The 19,898-nt window shown below is 56.3% G+C and overlaps 3 protein-coding genes across 3 annotated transcripts; 2 read left to right on the top strand and 1 right to left on the bottom strand.

Moving 5' to 3' along the window:
• Nucleotides 1–352: 352 nt before the first annotated feature.
• On the top strand, nucleotides 353–8,215 carry BESB_002220 (uncharacterized protein; the record flags this gene model as incomplete). The annotated part of the gene is made up of 11 exons (XM_029358977.1): nucleotides 353–1,377; nucleotides 1,727–1,859; nucleotides 2,385–2,494; nucleotides 2,763–2,849; nucleotides 3,159–3,370; nucleotides 3,762–3,870; nucleotides 4,103–4,213; nucleotides 4,510–5,258; nucleotides 5,555–6,966; nucleotides 7,229–7,621; nucleotides 8,102–8,215. 11 exons carry the CDS (start codon nucleotides 353–355, stop codon nucleotides 8,213–8,215), a joined length of 4,455 nt encoding a protein of 1,484 aa, XP_029221890.1.
• Nucleotides 8,216–10,449: 2,234 nt separating this feature from the next.
• On the top strand, nucleotides 10,450–12,013 carry BESB_002210 (uncharacterized protein; the record flags this gene model as incomplete). Its single annotated transcript, XM_029358976.1, has 4 exons — nucleotides 10,450–10,687; nucleotides 11,017–11,150; nucleotides 11,545–11,761; nucleotides 11,907–12,013. The coding sequence occupies 4 exons, from the start codon at nucleotides 10,450–10,452 to the stop codon at nucleotides 12,011–12,013; spliced, it is 696 nt and encodes a 231-aa protein (XP_029221889.1).
• A 2,126-nt stretch (nucleotides 12,014–14,139) lies between these two features.
• On the bottom strand, nucleotides 14,140–16,157 carry BESB_002200 (ankyrin repeat-containing protein; the record flags this gene model as incomplete). Its single annotated transcript, XM_029358975.1, has 7 exons — nucleotides 14,140–14,247; nucleotides 14,442–14,467; nucleotides 14,668–14,832; nucleotides 15,031–15,142; nucleotides 15,318–15,468; nucleotides 15,711–15,780; nucleotides 16,121–16,157. 7 exons carry the CDS (start codon nucleotides 16,155–16,157, stop codon nucleotides 14,140–14,142), a joined length of 669 nt encoding a protein of 222 aa, XP_029221888.1.
• Between the last annotated feature and the right edge of the window lie 3,741 nt (nucleotides 16,158–19,898).

Here is a 19,898-nt window from a genome sequence, read left to right as displayed (position 1 = left end):
TTGTACTCGCGTCGTTGCTGTCGCACCTAGACGCGCTTGTCGTTTTGTCGTGTTTGTTCCATCGCGGAGCGCGTGTGACCTCTGTCTGTGGGGTATTTTATTTGATCTATCCCCTATTCGCAGCTTGTCCATTCAAAAATGGTGTGAGCGTTCACCAGTCATTCGCATCGTCTGGAGCATGAGAACGGTGTTGTCTCGTTTTGTGCTCATCTTCTTGCCGTGTGGGAGAGCCGTAGAGTAGAACTCCTCCATCTTCGAGCCGGCCTGCGTAGGGCTGTGTCCACGATCTCATTCATGTCGACTCCTTGCCTCTCGCTGTGCGCCGCCGCCTTCCCCCTTTTCGCCTGCGACCATGCCGCGCGCGCCGGTTTCAGCTGCTGCGGGTCCTCTGCCGCTCCCCACTTCGCCAACGTCCATTCAGTCCGCCAGCCAGCGAAGTTCGCGGGGGAAAAAGCCTGGAGCGCCCAGTTCTCAGGCGCTGGCGGCCGCGATCGTTGCGAGCCCCGTGCTCTCGAAGAAGAGGAGGGAGCCTTCTTGCCTGGTTTCCTCCACGCGAGACGCGCAGGAGCCGGGCGAGGCGACCCCCCGCCAGAACGCCCCCGGCACCAAGAAGCGGAGAAATTCGTCCTCCAGAGTCCGCTCCCTCTCTACGCGGCCGGGGGGCGGCGCCGAAGGCGCTGGGGTCTCCGCAGGCATTCAGGGCGCGGGATCGGCTTTCCTCTCCAGTTCCTCGGTTGCCTCGCCTGCGAAAGAGGTCGCAGTAGCGGCGCGCGAAGAAAGGCCAGCAGAGGGCGAACCTGAGGGCCCTGGTGCCGCCCCCCCGCGGCGCTTCACCCGCCAGAGGCTGAGGGAAGATCTCATCCCCCACCAGGGAGAGGCAGAGTGCCACGGAAGCCAGGAAAAAGACAGACATGAGACGCCTGGAGGGCGCAGCGGAAGAGGGAGGAGAAAGGGCGTCCGCGTCGAGCAGCTGGCGCAGCAGGGGGAGCCGGAGGAAAGCAGCGAGAGGCAGCCGCCCGCCCGCGGCCCCGAGCTGAGGAACGGCGGAGCTCCTTCAAGCTTCGTGGAGGGCGGCAAGGGCCGAGAGGGAGGGGAGGGCGCTGCAGATGGAGAGGAGGAGGTGGAAACGGCGAGCCCGCCGAAACAAGGTGGAGAGAAGCTGTGGGAACTGGAACTGGAGAATCAAGGCCACCGCAGCGGCTTCGATGGTGCATCCGAATCTGAAGTGGAAGAGACGGAAGAGGACTTGCGGCTGCGGAATCTGGAAGACGAAATCGACAAATTCGAGACGGCGTTGACGCTGCTACGTCCAACTCTTGGAGATTACGCAGGAGAACGCGATGACAGCGTCCAGGCCATTAGCACGCATATTGACAAGTAGGCAAACATCCTAAATTCACGCCGAGAGCCGGTGGGCTCCCTGTCCACTGCCTGCAGCCTGCAGCCGCTTCAAGGGGCTGGTTGGGGGACGTTGGTAGCCGCAGATGCCACAGTTCTCCGACGATGAAAGTGCCTTTCGTCTCTCCGTGTGCGCAGTCTTCTTCGGGGGTCGCTCCACTCATACCGCCGTCCAAAAACTCTCTTCGTGCGGCGTAGCGGCTTCGTTAAGGCAGGCGTCGCCGCCACCGGGGACCGGGCGTGCTCTGCGTCCTCGCACACACGAGAGAGCTTGGGCGCAAAACGGTGAAGGCGCGCCGACAGTGGGTCTCGCGTTTTTCCTCTGCAGACTCTTAGCGCGGAAGCGTGGAGGCATGATCTACCTCTGCGGTGCGAGCGGGACGGGGAAGACATGCACAGCGTTGCACGTCCTCGATCGAAAACTGAAGGAAAGCAAGCACCGCGGCAAAATTCACAAAGAAGTAAGTGTCCACACAGAGTTTAGGGTTCACGGAGAGAGTGTGACGCTGCAACCCTGCACGTCCATCTCCTATGCTCCTGAAAGTAACGGTACAAGCTGTAAACAGAGGACTCCTCAACTTAAACTGAGGAGTCAAATAGGTACAAACCGTACAAGGATTAATTATGTCTATTTGTGCATCTAACTTGAGACTATCGGTTATCTATTTTAGACGCTAACTTCCCGGCTAAACATCCCTTTTCTTTGAAACACACTTCCCTTCTCGCCGTTAGCATGATCTCAAAAGTATCAGAAGCCATGTGATCTATATAGTATAACGGGACATGTGCGGGCTCCTTACCCGGCCAAGCTTTCTCTTTTTTGGAAACACTTCCCTCTCGCCGTTAGCGGCTGGACGGAGGAGCTGCATAGAAGTGGCGAGAGTAAGCCGTGAGTGGATGAGAAAGCCAGACAGACTGAGGCGAGGCGGCTTCCCGCAGCGGGCGCGTCATGCAGCTGCCTTCCTGTGAGCTGTGTCGGATCTCAGCTGGTGACGGTCTCCTGCGCCCATCGCGAGAAGGACGCTCAGTTATTCTGCGAAATGCTTGTTCGCATGCTGCCGGCGTCGGGCCTGCCCAGCGAGCGGGCGCTGTATGCGTAAGTTTTTTTCGCTGTCTGGTGGCTCGTTTCAGCACTGGGCTCGCAGGAAGTGAACGACGAAAGGGTCGACGCAACAGGACAAAAACTCGCGGGGAGGTAGTTAGCTCCGTGGCAGAGACAGCTACTTTCGGAGCTGTCTCTGTTGGGGTTTCTGGTCTGGCTTGGCTGGTGTATTTTCGCCGGGTTGGATACGGCGGCAGTGTACCTGCGCACGGCAGAGGAAACCCAGCAACGTAGGCTGCTGCGTCTTCTTGTTGCCGTTCAGAGATCTGAAGGCCACGCTCATGAAGGAAGGTATCGGAGGACTGGTGACGCGTTTCGCAAGCTTTACTAAGAAGTTTGATAAGTTCTGGTGAGTCTCCTGACGCCTGGCGTTGTCGCACCTCTCTGTGACTCTATAGTTCTACTCCTTGCGTCTGCTTCCGCTGGGGGACTGTCGCGACGCCAAGCGAAGGGGGAGTGCCCAGTGAGCGGCTGACGCGTCTAGCGCAGCAGTCAGTCTCCATTTGACGGTCATTTCCGCTGCATGCGAGGCTTGGTAGATCGCCCGATGGAGACTCACCAGCTTTCTGGCCTGTCTCTGATGCCCCGAGGAACGGCGGGCTGGCACCGCCTCGCCTCCTCCACGGCTCGTCGTGCGGGGTGTCTCTGCGTCTCATAGGCTCTGTCTCGTTGACGAGGTCGATTTCCTGGCGACGACAGGGAAGATTCGCACGGATGTTCTATGCGGCGCGGGGAGGAAGTCGGGTAGAAACCCTGGAGCCGCCGGCGCGGGCGGGTCGGCGTCGAGCCAGAAGAATGCGCTGCAACAAGACATTCTCATGGCTCTCGCTCTGGCGGCGACGCACCCTCAGTCAAAGATCATTGTCGTCGGTAAGTACATCAACGCGAGCGCTTGCGTGCCACGCATACAGCGTACTTTACTTTGCCTAGGCGCTAGAATCTGGAGTGCTGACTGCGCAGCCAGTTCAGGATGGAAAGGCATGCAGCTGGGTTGAGTACATGGTTCCACCTGGAGATTCGCAACGCATCTGATAATGGAACTGCATGCAGAGGACTGGGCTTGAGGAGGGGCCCTGGCTGTTACGCAAGCAGGGATGGCAATGCTTCTGGGCAAGGGGGGGAGAGGGTAGGGAGGAGGGGAGGAGCGCGATGGAGGGCGAATGCCAAAACTTGGGACGAAACGCCCAGGGATTCTTCTGCGGAACTTGCAAGCATGTGCGATCGTCTCGTTTTTTCCTGCGTGCGCTGCTGATGTTTCCAGCCATCAGCAACAGCTCGGAGCTTGCGCAGCATTTCACCGGGTTGCCTATTCCATCGCTCACTTTCTGTCCGTATACTGAGCGCCAGTTGACGGCTCTCCTCCTCAAGAGGTACAAAGCACCTCTTTACGCGTTCGCGCCCGTTGCAGCACTTACGCAGTGAGGGATCTGTGTAGTAGACATGTCTGCGGAGATTCCACGCCGGAGAAGCGTCGCAAATTGTGATCAGTGGCTGGGGACTGAAGCGGGTTTTCGCAGGGCATGTTCTGCTTCAGCGATCGAATGCAGCGGACGGAGACAAGTCGCGCCATGCTTTTTGCGCTCTGTGGCCCACTGTTCGCAGGCTGGAAGTCCTGGGTTGCCAGCGATGCTTTGCGACCCCGGCGATTCTCGTCTTTGCTCGGAAGGCAGCCAACACCTACGGAGACTTCCGGATGGCTTTGAGTGGATTCTGGTGAGAAGAGAGAATCCCTCTAGGGGTGTCCATGGATCACTCCACAGTGCAGACGGAGTCGAGTTCGGGGCGACCTTAGCTAGGAGAGCCCAGGCGAGCATGCACATGCGTGTTTCTCGTGCGCAGAGAGACGCGTGTTCTAGGTGTCCGTTTGCAGGCCTCGGTTGCCGTCTGCATACAGACCGCTTGGAGTCGCGAGCGTGTGTGGCCCCGGATCACCAAGAGACTGTGACATATATTGCTGCTTCTGCATAATCCCGTCCAATCTGTGTCGTGTTTCTTGTTCTTCTCCGCAGTCGAGCGATCGAGGACAAGCTTGGCGCTCTGCATGATCACCGCGCGCAGGCTTTGCGTGCCGCCGCCTCGCGCCGTCAATCCAGTTTCTCGCGCTGCTCCACAACGCTGCCGAGTCGGTTTGTGACGGGTCAGACACTGCTGGACTCTCCCACCTCTTCAGCGGGTCTCCCGTCGCCTCTGTCTTCCTCTAACAGACGCTCGCGTGCCGCGCTCCTGTCTTCGTTCCCCGCCGTGGAGGCGGATGCTTCCCCTGCGTCCGGGGCGGCGAGTCGCGACGCAGACGCCCGAGGCGGTCTTCCGCCCTCTGCGCCGTCGTCGCCCTCCGCCGTGGCCAAGGCGACGCGCCGAAACTCGCTCGTGCGTGTGGCGCAGGGAGGGGCTCTCTGTTCGCAGAAAGAAGCGGCGAGAGGAGGCGACTCGCAGGCGAGCCCGACGCCCTTGTTCGCCGGCGCGCTCAGTCAGAGCGCGCTCACTGACGAGACACCTGAGCACATGCACCAGATGACGCCGTCCACTGTTGCCTCGAGTTTGTATCCCTCTCCCCTCGCTTCCGGGCCTTCCTCCTGCCCTTCGCCGGCGATGTCCTCCTGCCAGTCGATGTGCGACGCGCGCAGAAAGCCCCCTACAGTTCTTCAGAAATGCCTGCTGGAGGAGGCGATGCATACCACGGGGTTTGTGCGCCGCGGAAACAAGGAGAGCGCCGAGGGCGCAGTTGGAACGCCCCTCGGGCTGTCTGGAGGCGATGGAGGTAGGCGGGCGGAGGGAGAAGAAAAAGAGAAAGCGTGAAGCAGGCGAGGGTGACCGGCGCCGCCCCGGGCAGGCTGGGGCAGCTCCGGGGGGAAACTGGAGAGGAAGGCGCATCGGCGAGCTGCGTTTTGTCCACAGCAACTCAAGACCTGACCGCGGTGGCCTCATATTTGCGTGACGCGTGTGTGTGTGCTCGTCGCCACGCCTCGATTAACGGATCTCTGTCGTTCTCCGCGCTTTTCTGGATTCGTTGCTCGACTCAGTCCATTCGTGTGTGTCTGCTTGTGTTGTCTGCAGCCGCGAGTGCGCCCGACGAAAGAGCTGACTCTCGAGCGGCGGATGCGTGGACGATGACTCCTCCTTCCTTGCACGCGCTGTCGCTGGCGACGCCAAGAGAGGCCGCCGGCGACCGGCAGCTCCACATTCCTCGGAGCGTAAACAGAGAGGCGGTGGCGGCCGTCGAGTCAGCGGAGAAGTCAGAAGGACGCGTGGCTGAGCGGGATGGTCAAGAGGAGGGAGAAGAGACGGAGAGCCGTTCGAGGGGCGACGTGCTCGGGCAAGACGCCGCCCCGAGCTTCCGGCGCGCGCGTTCAGACATTTTGCCGCTCGGGAGCCAAAAACCGAAGGCCCAGGTGTTCGGGGAGTCGCGGAACACCGGAAAACCGTTTCTTCCTTCACCGCTCTCTGCCGCTGTTCCTCACTTCGTCTCCGGGGGCCTGCAGCGCTCGCATTCATCTCTGCAGCCCTCCGGGAGCCACAGCTCCTACCCCGCGGTTCCTGTCTCGTCCTTGTCTCCCTCTTCGCCGTCTCTCGCGTCCTTCGCTTCGGCCTCGACGTCGACTCCACCGTCGTCGCCGTTTGCGCACCCAGGTTCCGCCGGGCACACGCCTTTGGCGGCTCTCAGTCAAACGGCGAGTGGTCAGCGGCGCCGTCGTTCGCAGCTCTCGGCCTTGAAGCTGCTTCAGCTCCAGCAGAACCAGCCGAGCAGCGAGCACGCGGAACAGATGCAGTCGCATCGCCGACCGTCTTGTAGCAGTAGCAGCTGTGCGTCTTCTCGCCGCTCGCTGGAACTTCGCGACATCCAGAACTTGAAGAACGTCTCTTCGAAAGTGACGTCGCCTCTGAGCCACCTCATGGTCGCCGCGTCCCGCGTGGCGGGCAGCCGCTCGCCTCTGTCGTCTACCAGGGACCCCTCGCGGTCAGGAGATGAACGAGCGCACGAGGCCTCTGAAGGCACAGATCGTGCTGTTAGCCGAGGCGACACAGGAAGCGTAGAGAGAACGCGAGGCGTGCTGCCAGCCGGCGACGCGGAGACGAGGGCTCGTCGTGGCGGCCGCCGCTCGGGGGAGGGGGCGGGCCTTGCGGATTTGAGTGAGATAGAGGGCAGACCAAGCGTCTCGCCGCAGGTGATCGGCGTGGGGGAAATGAATGCGAGGGCAGGGGCAATCTTCGGAAACGACCAGCAACACGTCGTCTCCAGAATTCAGGGCTTGCCACTCATGCATCAAGTCTACCTCCTCGCGGCTTGTCGAAGTGCCATGAAACGCGTCTACGAGGCCAACCAAGCGGCAGGAGCTGCAAACGGGAGAGCAAGAGGCGAAAAAAGCGCAGCAGGAGGAAGACACAGTCAAGAAAACGTGAGCAATCAGCAGAAAGAGCAACTTCTAGGGTGCGGAGGAAGTGTGGATATCACTTTCACGGACGTGGAGGTAAGAAACCGCGGACCGCAGACGCTCATGATGGGGGGGCCTGGAGGGGGGGGACAATGCGTCCCCCTGCGGGGCAGCGGGCGGAGAAAGACGGGGAGTGGCTTCGGTGAGAGTGGGCAGGATGGCGGACACCGTGGCTTTGGCGGAGTGATAGCTAAGGAGAGCAAGAAGGGAACGGCGAGTGGTTTACACCCTAAAGCTTTCCTGTGGCGGCGTTGCATGCAATCCCTTTGTGCCCCGAGGGTGTGTGTGCCGCTTTCAGGTTCAGTATCGCCAGCTGTGCCAGGAGCTTCAGAACGGGTACTTGCTGAGTCAGCACATGGCAACGAGTTGTTGGCGCCATGCTCTTGAGGCGTTTGAGCAGATGGGGTTGATGCGCCCCACGCGGTCTGCCGGCGTGCTGGGCTCCACCAGTTCGACTGGCTTTTCGGGGCTATCCGGCGGCGGCGCCGGCGCTGCCTCGGTTTCAAGTGGCGCGAAGGGGGGACTCTGGGGCGGCGCGGCTGTCGGGTCCGCAAGAGGCGGGTTCGGCGCCTTTGGCCCCTTCGGCGGCGGCGGACGACGGAGCTCCGCGGGTCTCTTCGCCGGGAAAGTGGGGACTGGAGCCGGGACCGGCGGAGCGTTCAGAACGAAGCTCGTTGCTGAGAGGGAGCAGGTGAGATACACGCAGCGACGACAAGAGATCCCTAAAAAGCAGTGTCAGAGAGCGTGCAGCCTGGCAAGACGATAGAGCCTGCCCGTGGCACCCAATGGCGTGCGCGTATGTGACGGGGAAGCATGAGCAGAAAGAGCGGGGAAGCGTCCTGAGGGCCCTCCTCAGCGATTGACACACGAGGCTCTCCAGGCCCCCGTAAGCCATGTAAAAAATAGATCCCGTGAAATCCTGTCCAAGCCGGACAGTGGAGAGGCCACGTTGGCCCGCATGCACATGTGCATCCGTAAAAGGCGCAGCCACAGTCGCAGCTCAAGGTAGTGGAGAGCGTGTGCGCATGCGTGCCCATGATGCGCTGGTGCGAGGCCCCCCTCTATTCAATTGGTACTGGCCCTCGCGCTGTTTTTGCTGTGCCTGTTTCGCTCGGGATGCCGCCTAATGAGTTGGGTTGCGTTTGTGGATCTTCGTTTCCTTGTTCGACAGGCGTGGGAGTTGCAGATGTCACCGGCTCTCATCGAAGCGGCCATTAAGCGTCTGCAGCCGATCTTGATGAGCTCGGACTTGGAGGAGCACTTCACCCGGGGGCTGGAAGCCTGAGAGCGTCTTCCCCGCGGCTGACTCAGCCTCTGCTCTGCGTGTGACGTTGTTCTGTTGACTGCGCACCTGGGTTTGCTGTGCTGAAGACGCTGTGATGCCCGTTGCATGCGTGCGTGCATGGTTACGCGTGTACGCTTGGGTGCCCCTGCGTATCAATGCGGACGTCGCGAGTTTTCTACGATTTGTGTAGGCGGTTTGCGACAATCGAAGAGGGAACGCGAAAAGAAGTGGGATAGAGAATGAGAAGGCGTGCTTGCTTCGCACGTGGGACTGGCACGACCTGAAGCTGCGGCTTTTTACAGCAGGGATCTCAAAGAGTGGGAGGGAAAACGCGTGGGTCTTCCTTAGATGAACGAGAAAATTGTCTTCGAGTCGCTTTTTTCCTCCCCAGCCCCCGTTTGAAACGTCCCGTGCGTTTGAGGGAGTTATCGAATTACACACTCGTTGTCCTGGCTCGGAAGAACAGAACATTTGTTCACCGCCAAGAGAAAAGACCCGCAGGTCGCTGTCAGGCGTGTTCCTTGCTCAAGTTTCTAATGCCATTGTGAGTGATACCTATAAACCCCACAAATTCGCCACTTTCTCATCACCTTTATTCGCATCTGCGTGAGGTTTCATCCCTTCCGCCTCATCGCGGGCCCCTGCAGTGTACTGTGGGGCCCGTAGAACTTTAATACTCTGCCCCCTACAGTCTGGGAAACAGTGTTTTCTGCGCAGGCTGCAATGACACAGTCCCCTATGCAAGCGGCAGGAGAAGCATTAGCATTTTTGAGCAGTTCTTCGTGTACATCGGTGTCATTATATAGCTGACAATAGCAGGTTATGAGCGGGGATGCATATCCAACCGACCTCTCATATAACGGCTTTCCTCACCGACACCGGCGAGCTCATGAAACGCACTCACCACGTGAGCAGTCCTGCAAGTGCCAGGTATATTTACAGATGTCCCTCTCACACAGCATTCAATTGGCAGGCCTCTCGGGGGGACCAATTCTTATCCGCCATCGGCAAAGCATATAGCTAGCTGATCACAAACACGTCTAAGCATGCCACCGAATGTGCACCCACGGATAGATATATGCAGTAGAAAGCTCAGTTGACTCCTGCGCCTGCAGAAGCGGCGACTCCCCGTCTTCCTCCATATGCAAAAGCGCAAAACCTCTAACTGAATGCGCGGGAAGCGAACGACGGCCTCGGAAGGCAGTCTGCCGGTCCAACGCCCCACGGCATCACAGGATGTCAAGATGTGTTGGAGACCTACAGCTGATCTTTTTATAGCTGCTACTATCATCTTGCCACCTGTTATGTCTACGAGCATGGTCTTTGTGAAGCCGGAATTCTGTTGCCTTGAAGAAAGCTTCATGTCGTGTGCAGTGATGTCCTGCAGGTGGCTAGCCCGAAGCAATGCAAGAGTCGTAGCCGTGGCCGCCCCGCCGGTGCCGGCGCCACTATTGAGACCCAATTTGTTTCCACGGAGGCGCACTAGAAGCTCAGGCGAAGGTTTCTTGCATGAGCGCATCTTCCAGTGCATACGCGTACAGAATCGATTGGCCCTGGTTGCATGCGCAGCCAGCGCAGTTCGCTCACGAAGGCAGAGCGGGTGCATGCTCACAGTTTCCAGAGCTTCTTCCGCAGAAATACTCGCCGGGAGTCTTTCTCAAATGCAGCTCACCTGAATGGTTAGAGAAAGGCACTTTTCATCTTGACTCGAAAAGTTGTGCCAGAATAAAACGCTTGCGGCGCATGCGTGCATGTCTTTGTTCGGCTGGCTGTTCGACACGCACCAAGGCTTGGCACCCCTCGACGCCCCCCTCGAGCACCTCAGCCCAGCTCAAAAGCAAGGATTTCTTCGCATCTAACGGAAGCAATAAAGCCACTGTGTGGGCGTATATCACATGTCGCCAAAATGACTAATGGTCACAGCATCTGTTTTGCTGGGACGCTGGTTCAAACTGGAAAGTGACGAACCGATTCTTTGGTGCTCTGGTGCCGTTCTGTGACACTCATGTTGAGCCTCCAGAAGACACGCGTTCAGCGAGCGTCGGATATCAGGGCTAGCCTGTCGCTGTCAGGCGTCCGGGAAAAAAGGATTGCGTCCATTCTTCTCCAGTTGCCTTACTGGATTTCTGACGGTGCTACAGACGAATCAGATTGCTCTCATCTCTTCCGACGGCAGTTGCCCCGTATACCCATTCTTCTAAAGCGAAACACGCGCGTTCTTCATCCTGACCGCCATGTCAGAACAAGGCTGTCGCGCTGTGAAGGCTTGGAGTACCGTAGCGTCCCTCCTGGTCGTAGCAACCTTTGGGATCGGTGATGCGCCCATTGGCTTCCCGTATCTTTTATCTCGCGCGGAAGAGTACCAACCACCACGGAGGCATTGGAAAGAGTTCGTAATCGAGGACGCTGCGAAGGACATCGAAGAACTTGACGTTGGAGATATCAACGATGACCAGATAGATCTTCCTCCAGGTTAGTGGTGAACTGCTGTGACGCCGCGGGAAGTGCCTGCCGTGTGTCTAAGGAGTGGAGCTTCGTTTTCTGCGAAATGCAGTGATATTGAGGATCCATTTCGATGGCATATACGTAGGCTATCAGGAGCGTGGCAGTGCCGACAAGGAACGAACTCAGGGGTAAAAAAAAGGGCTAGAGCGTGGATATACGAACTGTCCTTTTCGGGGGATCCCTAGCTAGTTAGTGGGCTGAATAGGCGGTGCTTCGTGTCGATGTGCTCAGCGACGGGAAAGCCCTGCATAGAACTACACCTCATCTGAGACTCTTCGTTTTGCTTGAGGGTGCAGATTTCCCGCGAAGTGCGTCTCCAGGAGACTCTTTTCCAATTGACATGAAGGATGATGGCGACTGGGCACAGGCGCGAGGCACCCACTTCGGTGAACACCTGCTCATCGTCAACCTTAGGCTAGATGGCGAATACGTAAGGGTGCCGCCTCTTGATGAACAGTCATGTGACTCGTGAGGTTCTTAATTGCTATTTCTGTCGGAAGTAGCCAGCTCTAAACCCTGTTCTGCATGTCCGTCCCTTTTCTTCTCAAATGAACACGAGCGGACAGTGCGTAGGGCCACGTAGACCTCAGTGTCTCCTGGTTGGCACCGTTGCCCAGTGTATTGCGCATTTGTATTCCACGCCACGTACAATCGGACTACATTGTGTTGGGGACTGTTGAGCTGCTGGTCGTGTCCGTGGTCGCTAGGAGGGCTGGGGAACCCGCTTAGACGTCGAGGCGTCACCTGTTTGAGCACTGGGCCCATCCCTTCTCTCGCGAATCTACGGATCTCTTCTGTTTCTGTGTGTAATCATCTGCGTTCAGAAAATATATGGGGAACCTGACTTCACGGGGGCCGTTCTGAGTAAATGGGTGGCTATGCTGAAGAATGCAAACGCGGACGTTCGTGTGTATTCGGTAGAGTCGGCCCGAGCGATTATCAATCTACGAAATACCGCCCACATTGGGATTGTGCGGCGTTTCCTTGCACAGCAGCCTGACGTGGACTACTGGACTATCGACGGAAACCGCTTTTTTCCACGTACGTTTTACAATTAAGTGAATACTAGCTGTGGCAGCCATTTTTGTGGGAAATGAACCCAAGTTCAAGAATGCATGCTCTACTCACCAGATGTTTTGCCAGTCCTCTCACACGTCCGTCCTTTCGTGTGGTTTCTGTCGTGCAGCGGGGCGCTCCGAGCCCTATTTGACGGAAGCCGAACGCGCAAAGCGGATTAAGGCAATGTTCGAAGGCGACCCTTTATTTGATAAAGAGAGGAGAGAAGAGCTGTAAAGATGGTTGGGGAATTGCGTGCTGTGGCGACGTCACGAGGCAAGCTAACCGGTGTCTCGCCACTACGGGGGCTTCTTCATTTTGCAGTGCTTCTTCCGCATGCGGTCAGAAGTGCGTTATCGCGCACGTCTGAATGTCCGGTTGCGTCTGCTTCCTGTACGGCTGGACCGCGCTTCCAAGGTGTGGTAGAAAGGGAATTTGCTCTAGAGGTGCCACGTGGGGCCACATGATGGCAAGAGCAATCAGCTCAGCTGCCAGGGGTAGTGCGTCGAGTCTCACTCGCAAGAGTCGTTTTAAGGATTTAGTGCAGTCAGTCTTTGGATGAGCAATGAAACCAATTGACGGGTTTCTTGTATTACAGTGGTAAACGGCAGCAAGCTGCCTCTTTATAGATCGGCGTTGCTCAGACGAGGCGCTACGCGAGCACAGTACAGCTCCTTCAGGTGATGCTGCATGTAGGAGTGCGAACCTCAATGGACTCAGAACGATGATTGAGGGGAAAGGGAATTAGGCGAGCCAGTCTCAAAGATGCTGGTGAACCAAATCAAGAGCGCTGTCACTGCTCCCGATAGAGGCTTATGGACCTAGTGCCTTCTAACGGGCTCTTAAAGCTGCCCCAGAGTGGTTGGGCAAGACTGAATGAATTCCTGCTGGTCGTGCATGTCAACCGTCACCACCAGCTCCTGAACGGGCCCAATTAGAGTTCGCGGGCGCGGCACCCAAGACGTGCTCATTCTTTTGTACGATGTCACGGTGTGTTCCGTTCACCCTATCATGCAAGCGTCTGGACAGGATTCAAAAGAGATGCTATGTCAAAGACTTTACCAGTCTCTGAAGTCTCGATTTTCCCCCTGTCTCGCCTGGGCTTCTTTTATCTCACCCTGCACTTTCTGAAAACACCATGCCGCAATGGCATTTTTCGGCAGTGCTGATGTTCTCACCGGTGACACGGGGTGGAAACCTGACTTCGCGGATCGTGTGCTCTGCGAGTCCAGCGGCCTCCTGATGTGTACGAACTGCCCACCAACGTCGCGGCGTGTGCTTTTCTGCATATCCCTTCGTCCGCTGCTCGCGAGTTCAGCGAGTGTGTGCCTCCGCAACCCGGAATACCGGCGTAACATTTCTGCGTGCTGACCGTGGATGTCATTTCTTTCGTGGGTCAGATTTGCCATGCCAGGGTTGTGCTCGGTGGACGCCAACGAACAACTCAGTGTAACTGCACTACACATAAGAGCCGCAACCACGCACCTATTAAAATGTGCTCGATTCTCTTCGTGTCGCTCACCCATGGCGGCACAATGTATGTAGTTTTTCAGGTTAGCTGGAGACCCTCAATTATCACACATGACAGTTGCTCTTGCGCTCCGGCAACGAACACCTGGACAGTGATTCGAAGCAAACCAGCTAGAGTGAGATGGGTGGGTGAAAGAACTGTACAGACAGTGGCAATTAGTGCCCTCTCAGGAACTTTCTTCTGCGGAGCTGAAGGGAAGGATGACCTGCCATGGTCCCTCCGAACGGCTTTGAGTCCTGGACCTCCTTGTGATCGTGTGCCGTCGAATAAACGTGCAAACGCACTACTGCTGTAGCGGGTGCCTTCGTGGCGCCGGCTGTTCCTCAGTCACCCCGGTCTCCGTATTGCGCTGTTACCTGACCACCGTGATCCAAGACCGCGCTGTTTCAAACATCAGCCGATGCTGTCTTAAGCTAACCATAGTTCGCCTCGAGCGGCACGTAGCATATGAAAAGCTAATTTGCTTACAACCACATCACATGTCTTCTCAGACTCCGGGAGCTACGCATAAAAGCTTCCTGTCCTGCATTTGTGCGTTCGCACAACCAACAAGCGTGTGTGCAGCAGACAACAGGGCAAAAAATGGTGCAACCCCCTCACGAGATTTTGACAAGCTCGCATTCAGCGAGCCGCTGCTCGTGCTACACAACACACGCCGACGCCGCAGGGGAACCGCGCCCTCTAGCAAATAGCTCAAAGACTATTTTTCATACAGGCGCTCCCTGCAAACAGTTTATACTTGAGAGACGCCGCTAGAGCCTCACAAGAAATGGCTAAGTGTTCCCAATCGCAGATCTGCTTTGCACTTTCACTTCTCGGTTGGGAGTGGCTTCTAAGCATGAACATGCCCGTTCTCGTCCACTTCTACTGCCTCGTTTGTGCTTTTCCCTTGGCGACCCCCGCAGCCGCACATTGAGGCCCATATGCCCGGATGTTCTTCCTGAGCAAGGAGAAAAACAGTCAGACACGATGCGTCTAGAATCAGCAGACGAGCCAGTTCCTATCAGTGGTGCAATGCTGCCGCTTTCTTGAAGGTCTGTGAGAAATCCATCACAAGTCTGGGAGTCAGCTCAATTAGCTTTCCGACTGCACCCGAGCAGCACTACCCACGTTCCGGATTCAAAGGGTACTTACCAGGCCTGGCGGCAGGTCGCTGAGTGCTAGAGCGGCATCATCCTGAGAAAATCGGTACACATACAACTCGGCCATATCACGCTTTACACCGGTTCCACGGCCCGAAGCCACATACAATCGCGCATAACAATGACCTGGCGTCGAATATGTTGGTTGATTAGAAAGTGCAAACCAAAAAAGTCGGAGATATTCCACGCCACATCGATGGCTTGCGCGTAACACGGACCCATAAGGCACGGTACCGGTTTGAAGGCAGCAGCGACGCCATCGCCTGCTGCATTGTTGTCCATTGTGCTAGCGTCTGCAGCCTTGTCCGCTTCAGGCTCTGGAGGCGGGGTAGGAGGAGGGGATGGTTTCGGTTGCGCTCCATAACGGACGAGAAGGTCGTATACTGAATGGCAGAACACACCACAGCCATACCGCCTACCTGGACCACGGCAGTCAGGCAGCTCTCGCCTGATTTCCCGCGTCTGTGACTGCCACGACAACAGGAAAGCAGGAGCCCATTCAACGAATACTGTGCTTGCAGGACAAAGAACGCGAGGCGGGCCTCACCGTAGTCCCTAGCCAATGTTAGAGGCCAACTCACCAGCACTGCCCTTTTCACACCGGTCGATAGCCATTCGTCCCTCATTGTCCTCAACGTTGATATTTTTGTCAGCGCCGCGTTCGAGCATCGCACGAATCCAATCGAGGGGAACCTGCGAGGACCAAGTAACGTGTTGGCTGCAAAGGCACCAAATTCATGGCTGATCACCATGATAACTATCTTGCACTCAACCGACAAACCCTAACAAAAAAGCCTGCGGTGCGTCCGGGATATTGGCTGAGATGGCAGAGAACTTCACGCGAGGGGCAACATGAGGGACAGCTTACGTCTTTTTCCACCGCGGTCATCAACGCTGTTGTCCCATCTGTTGCTCGTGTAGTCAAATCGAGGTCTTTCTGCGGAATCAGGTACTCAACGATCTTCTTTTTGTTCAACAGAATAGCCATTTGCAACATGGTATACTTGGCCTCGCTGGAACTGCATAATGAATGCCGCAGAGACTCTACAGATTGTGACATCAGATTTGGTAAGTCTCCTCGTCAGCATCATCGGATACTCCGCGCCAACACTCTCTCATTCACCTTTTCGCAGGCAGCAGAAAGCGAACACAGGACAGTGGCGCACGCCACCTGAGTAATGATGTGCAGAATAATCCTAACGGAGTCCCGGTCCATGCCACTGTGTATTCACATGCAGAGTGAATACGCCCAAGAACTCACTTGTCGTCAACGTCGGAAACAGGCGAGTTCCAGTACTTTTTCAGGGATTTTATGGTGTTGATACTGCCGCCTGAGGAGAGGAGTACGAACACAACATGCAGGCTTCCTCAGCGCGCGCGACCGTGATGGCGCAGAAAATAGTCTGCTCGGCGTCCGACACAGATCCTAGAAGCGGCTGTAATACCCTCCGGTACTGCCACGTTCATCTAACCGTTGAACCGAGTAGCAGTTAAATTCGAGCCCTATCAGACGGCTGTTCTGGCCGCGACAACCGGATGCACCGGCTTTGGCACCTATTGCCGTCACGGCCTGTGCTAGGGCAAGACCATCCAGTCTGCAGGCCACATTGGGCGCCGCGTGTGGGAGCCGCGGATGATTGGAGCCTGGCTCCAAGCGAACAATCAACGCACCGGCAATGACGGACTTGTTGAGGTGGGTTGTCGCCATTTTCGCGTAAGAAGTGGAAACCGAGCGAGCGTGGCCGGGCAGGTAGCTGTGACTTGATATTTGCCCCCCTTTAAAAATGCCTCCACAAGTCGTGTCCTAGAGTACACAAGACGCTCGATCTATATGCTCGCCCCGTGGACACCTCAAGACATCTGTCTAGTCCGGTCTCTTGTCGTGGAAATCGCCGCAGTGTTGATCCGGCAGAACACCGAAACGAAAAGGGCATCCATGCACTTGAGCACCACGTGTGGGAACCGTGAATGATCTTCGAACGCGAAAATAGAACCCACACACCACGGAGAGAAAACTATGCTGTTCAAGATGTACGTGGAAAATATTCAAGAGGAACTCAGCCCCCAGTTTGTCCAGCGACAGTCACAGATGGGGCGCAAAACGTAGAGATCCGTGTCGTGAAACCCGGATTGAGACACTTGACGAGGCATGCTTCAGAAGAGACGCTGCGCTGTACGGTCGTGGCCAGCACAGTTTAAGTTGGAAGCAGTGTTTTTCTTTGATATGTTAGAGAAAACGTGTCGGCGTGTCGTTACAGAGCGGCGAGTAAATCGACGCCAGCCGCAGCCAACTGACCTTGAGGAGGAGTACCTGAGGAACAGTCTGAAGGCCTGTGATGCCAATTATATAAAATTTGGTTTGCTCACGCCAGATAAAAAAGAAACCAACGTCACCTGGATAGAACGTGAAGACAAAAAATTGCCAATATCATCGATTGTGGTAGGAAAAAGGCGTGCGAGAAGCAGGGGGCCAGACAAAAAGACGGCGCCTGCCGTTGTCGGGGGCGGTAAAAAAGAGCCTACTCAATTTGCAGTACACAGACAACAGGGAAAAGTGGGAACTTTCGGAAAAAGTTGGAAAGAATCTCCAGATGCCGTGGCACTGCGTTTTGTGTATGGTTTTTTGCGTGGCTAGCGCGATGTTCGTTGCCACTCAAGGGGATGCCATCAGTCGAGCGCTTGCGGACGTGCCCACCCGGTTGGCGCGGTACGCGTGCATGTAGACATGACCATCTGCCCGTTTTTCCTAGGAACTTTCCCTCTCACTGCGGCGCGCAGCCTGGACCTGTTTCCGCGACATCCTTACCCCTGTACTTCCCAGACAGCAAACAAGGGGTACGTAAACGCAGTGTTACTTTTGCACTCCTCGTCGCCATCGTAGCTGCTAAACTGAGCTCAAAAGAAAAGTTTCTGCATACGTGTATGTGATGTTCCAAAAGGACCTGGGTCCACTACTCGCTCGTCTTAGATTTGTAATGTGTGCTGGACCGCCATTCCACTCACGCTTGCTACCCGTGTTTGACAGAAGTTTTTGGCCGGCGGTGCGACCTTGCTGCTGCTTCGACCTAGCAACCAGTGTCGTCAATACCCCTTCCCATGGACTGCTTAGAATGATTTTTTAAGTCATGAGTTCACATGTCTTCGCCTTAATCGCGCGGTGCGCCCGTCACGTCTCGGGTGACCCGTTTTTCGTTGCTCCGCACCGGCTCTACACATCTCCCGAGTCTCCTTACCGTAAGTGAATGCGATACGCTTTTTTAGCTTTGGCTACCGGGGCGCTTTAGTAGCGTTTGCCTCTGCACATACTGGGTGCAACCCTACGGCTACGCTACCGGGTTGACAACGCATCCCGGAGCCTTCGACGCCGTTAGGATAGCCCGGATAGTCTAAGCTCCTGGGGGCGGGCATTAATCCCGTTAGGATATGTTTCTGCAAAGGTGGTTCTTTAGCTGTCGGAATGGTATTGTTCATTTTTCGCCTTGGTTTCAATCTAGGCCTGTACTCTCGAGGTTGTCTAAGACGAGGCATCCTTTCCGTAAAGGTGCAAGGCGCGCGGATCCTCAAGGCTGCAAGAGCGCCCGCGGTCACGGGGTCGAAAGAAAAGCGCCAGACACCCCACATGCGTTGGTTATTTACCTTGCGAAAAAAAGGGGGCAGGACTGGGGGGGCCGAACCCATTTCTTTCCTTAGGAGGCACTGACTGTTTTTTGCTCCGATATAGAGTCGCTGGTAGCCTTTTTCGGAGCGCCGCTATCTTGGCCAGTGCAGCCTCCTTTTTTTCAGCCGCCGTCACCTCGAGGCCACATCCTCATGCATGCTCGTGTACGGTTCGCTACTGAGCGGGTTTTTTCAGCTCTGTAGCTTCGTTTTCGGCGTTTTCATTTGTTTCGTCTTTCGGCTGTCCATCGGTTCTTCTTGGTCTCACGCATGCAACAATCTCTAGCATCTTCGGTTTCGCTTAGCACTGTCGTTCTGAAGGTAGCCGATTGCCATGACGTTGACGGTGGTATTTACTGTGAAGGTGCCTATCCAGTTCAACGCCGTGTCCTTTGTCCCCCAACGCTGTATGCGATGCCGGCTTGTTGCTTGATGGATGCATTATTCGAACTGGATTGTGTGGGTCGGCCTCTGTACCCGTCCAGGTGAATCCCTGTGTGAACAGCCAAGTTGTGGTGGCGTGCCGGGCTAGGCGCAGTTTTCTAGTAGAAACCAAAAAAACAGGACGCGCTGAAGAACGCCACGGGAAGATCGTCCGTGAACGTACAAGCAGGCGTACCCCGTGAAACGTACTTTTTGTCTAGTGTCGCTGTGATGCGCTCCGTCGCATGGTAAAGCTCTTCTGTTGTAGCAGCCGCAGTACTTTATGACGTTCAGCTGCACATTTGAAAGCCGTTCGTGCTTGTTTGTGAATTGCTTGTTTATGAAGTGCCCACTGTGTGCATAAATATACATAGGCGGCGGTATAAATGCGTCAAACGTAGGAGGCGCGTCTCTGAAAAAGCGCAGTGGCTTCGAACCTCTTGAGGTGTGTTGCCCTGGTCGTCTCCGTTTCCTCACAGCACCAGAGGCTACGACTGTGTTGTCACGGCGTTTTTCCCACACAGTGAGGAAAGCGCGGCACATGCGTTTGCTCTGCACGGCGTCCGTCCAGTGAGGCACGTACGCTGCGTGGGGGGTACTTGTATTTTTCCGTCGCACCTCGGGGTCACCAATGTTGGCGGTGGGCCATGTTGCTAAGGCTTTGGTTTTTTATATAGCGAATACCGTTTGTAGTGGAACCGGAGGCTTTCTCGTCTCTGGATAAATGGGTCGTAGCGAGGCTAGAACACAAGAGATTATCTCTTCAATGCGGAGGACCGATGTTCTGTCTCCAGAGCCGACTAGTAGTGGAGCGCCGTCGGCGGTGCTCGGTGTGCGGAGACTTGAAGAAGTCTCCAGGGGTCTCGATAGCATGTTTGCGATGATTGGGTGAGCATCCGTTCGATATGACCGTTAGGGCATCACGCTTGCAGTGCCGGTGATTCTCATTTGCGGATGCGAACAAGCTTCCACGTTTAGCCCGCACCGCGCGCCAGTTGGGACGTACCGCTTTTGTGTTCCAAGCACTCGCACACCACGTTGGAAAGCGGTTTCGCGGCGGTGTTTCCTTCCGGTGGAGGCATCAGGCGCCGGGTCCGCCCAATTCGACGCTCGGCTCGTCCTCGTGCCGGTGTCTGCGAACGCCGTGATACTAGTTGGGAAGAGGGCAGAAGTGACAAATCCCCTGGTCTTAGTGAACGGTCTGGCGGAGCCTGTTACGCAAGGCTCAGCAGAACATACATCGTCGCCGACCCCCGATCTTCGTGGCTACGAGAACTTGTCATCTCGACGAGGAAGCTGTTCATTAGCGGGAAGAGTTTCCTGTCAGCTTCGTTTCGTGTTTCCATATCAGTGTTCTTGTGTAAACAAG

Source organism: Besnoitia besnoiti, chromosome I, assembly GCF_002563875.1.
Source record: "Besnoitia besnoiti strain Bb-Ger1 chromosome I, whole genome shotgun sequence".
Taxonomy (NCBI): Eukaryota; Apicomplexa; class Conoidasida; order Eucoccidiorida; family Sarcocystidae; genus Besnoitia; species Besnoitia besnoiti.
Note: the sequence above shows the minus strand (reverse complement) of the source record. Positions and strands in the feature narration are given on the sequence as shown.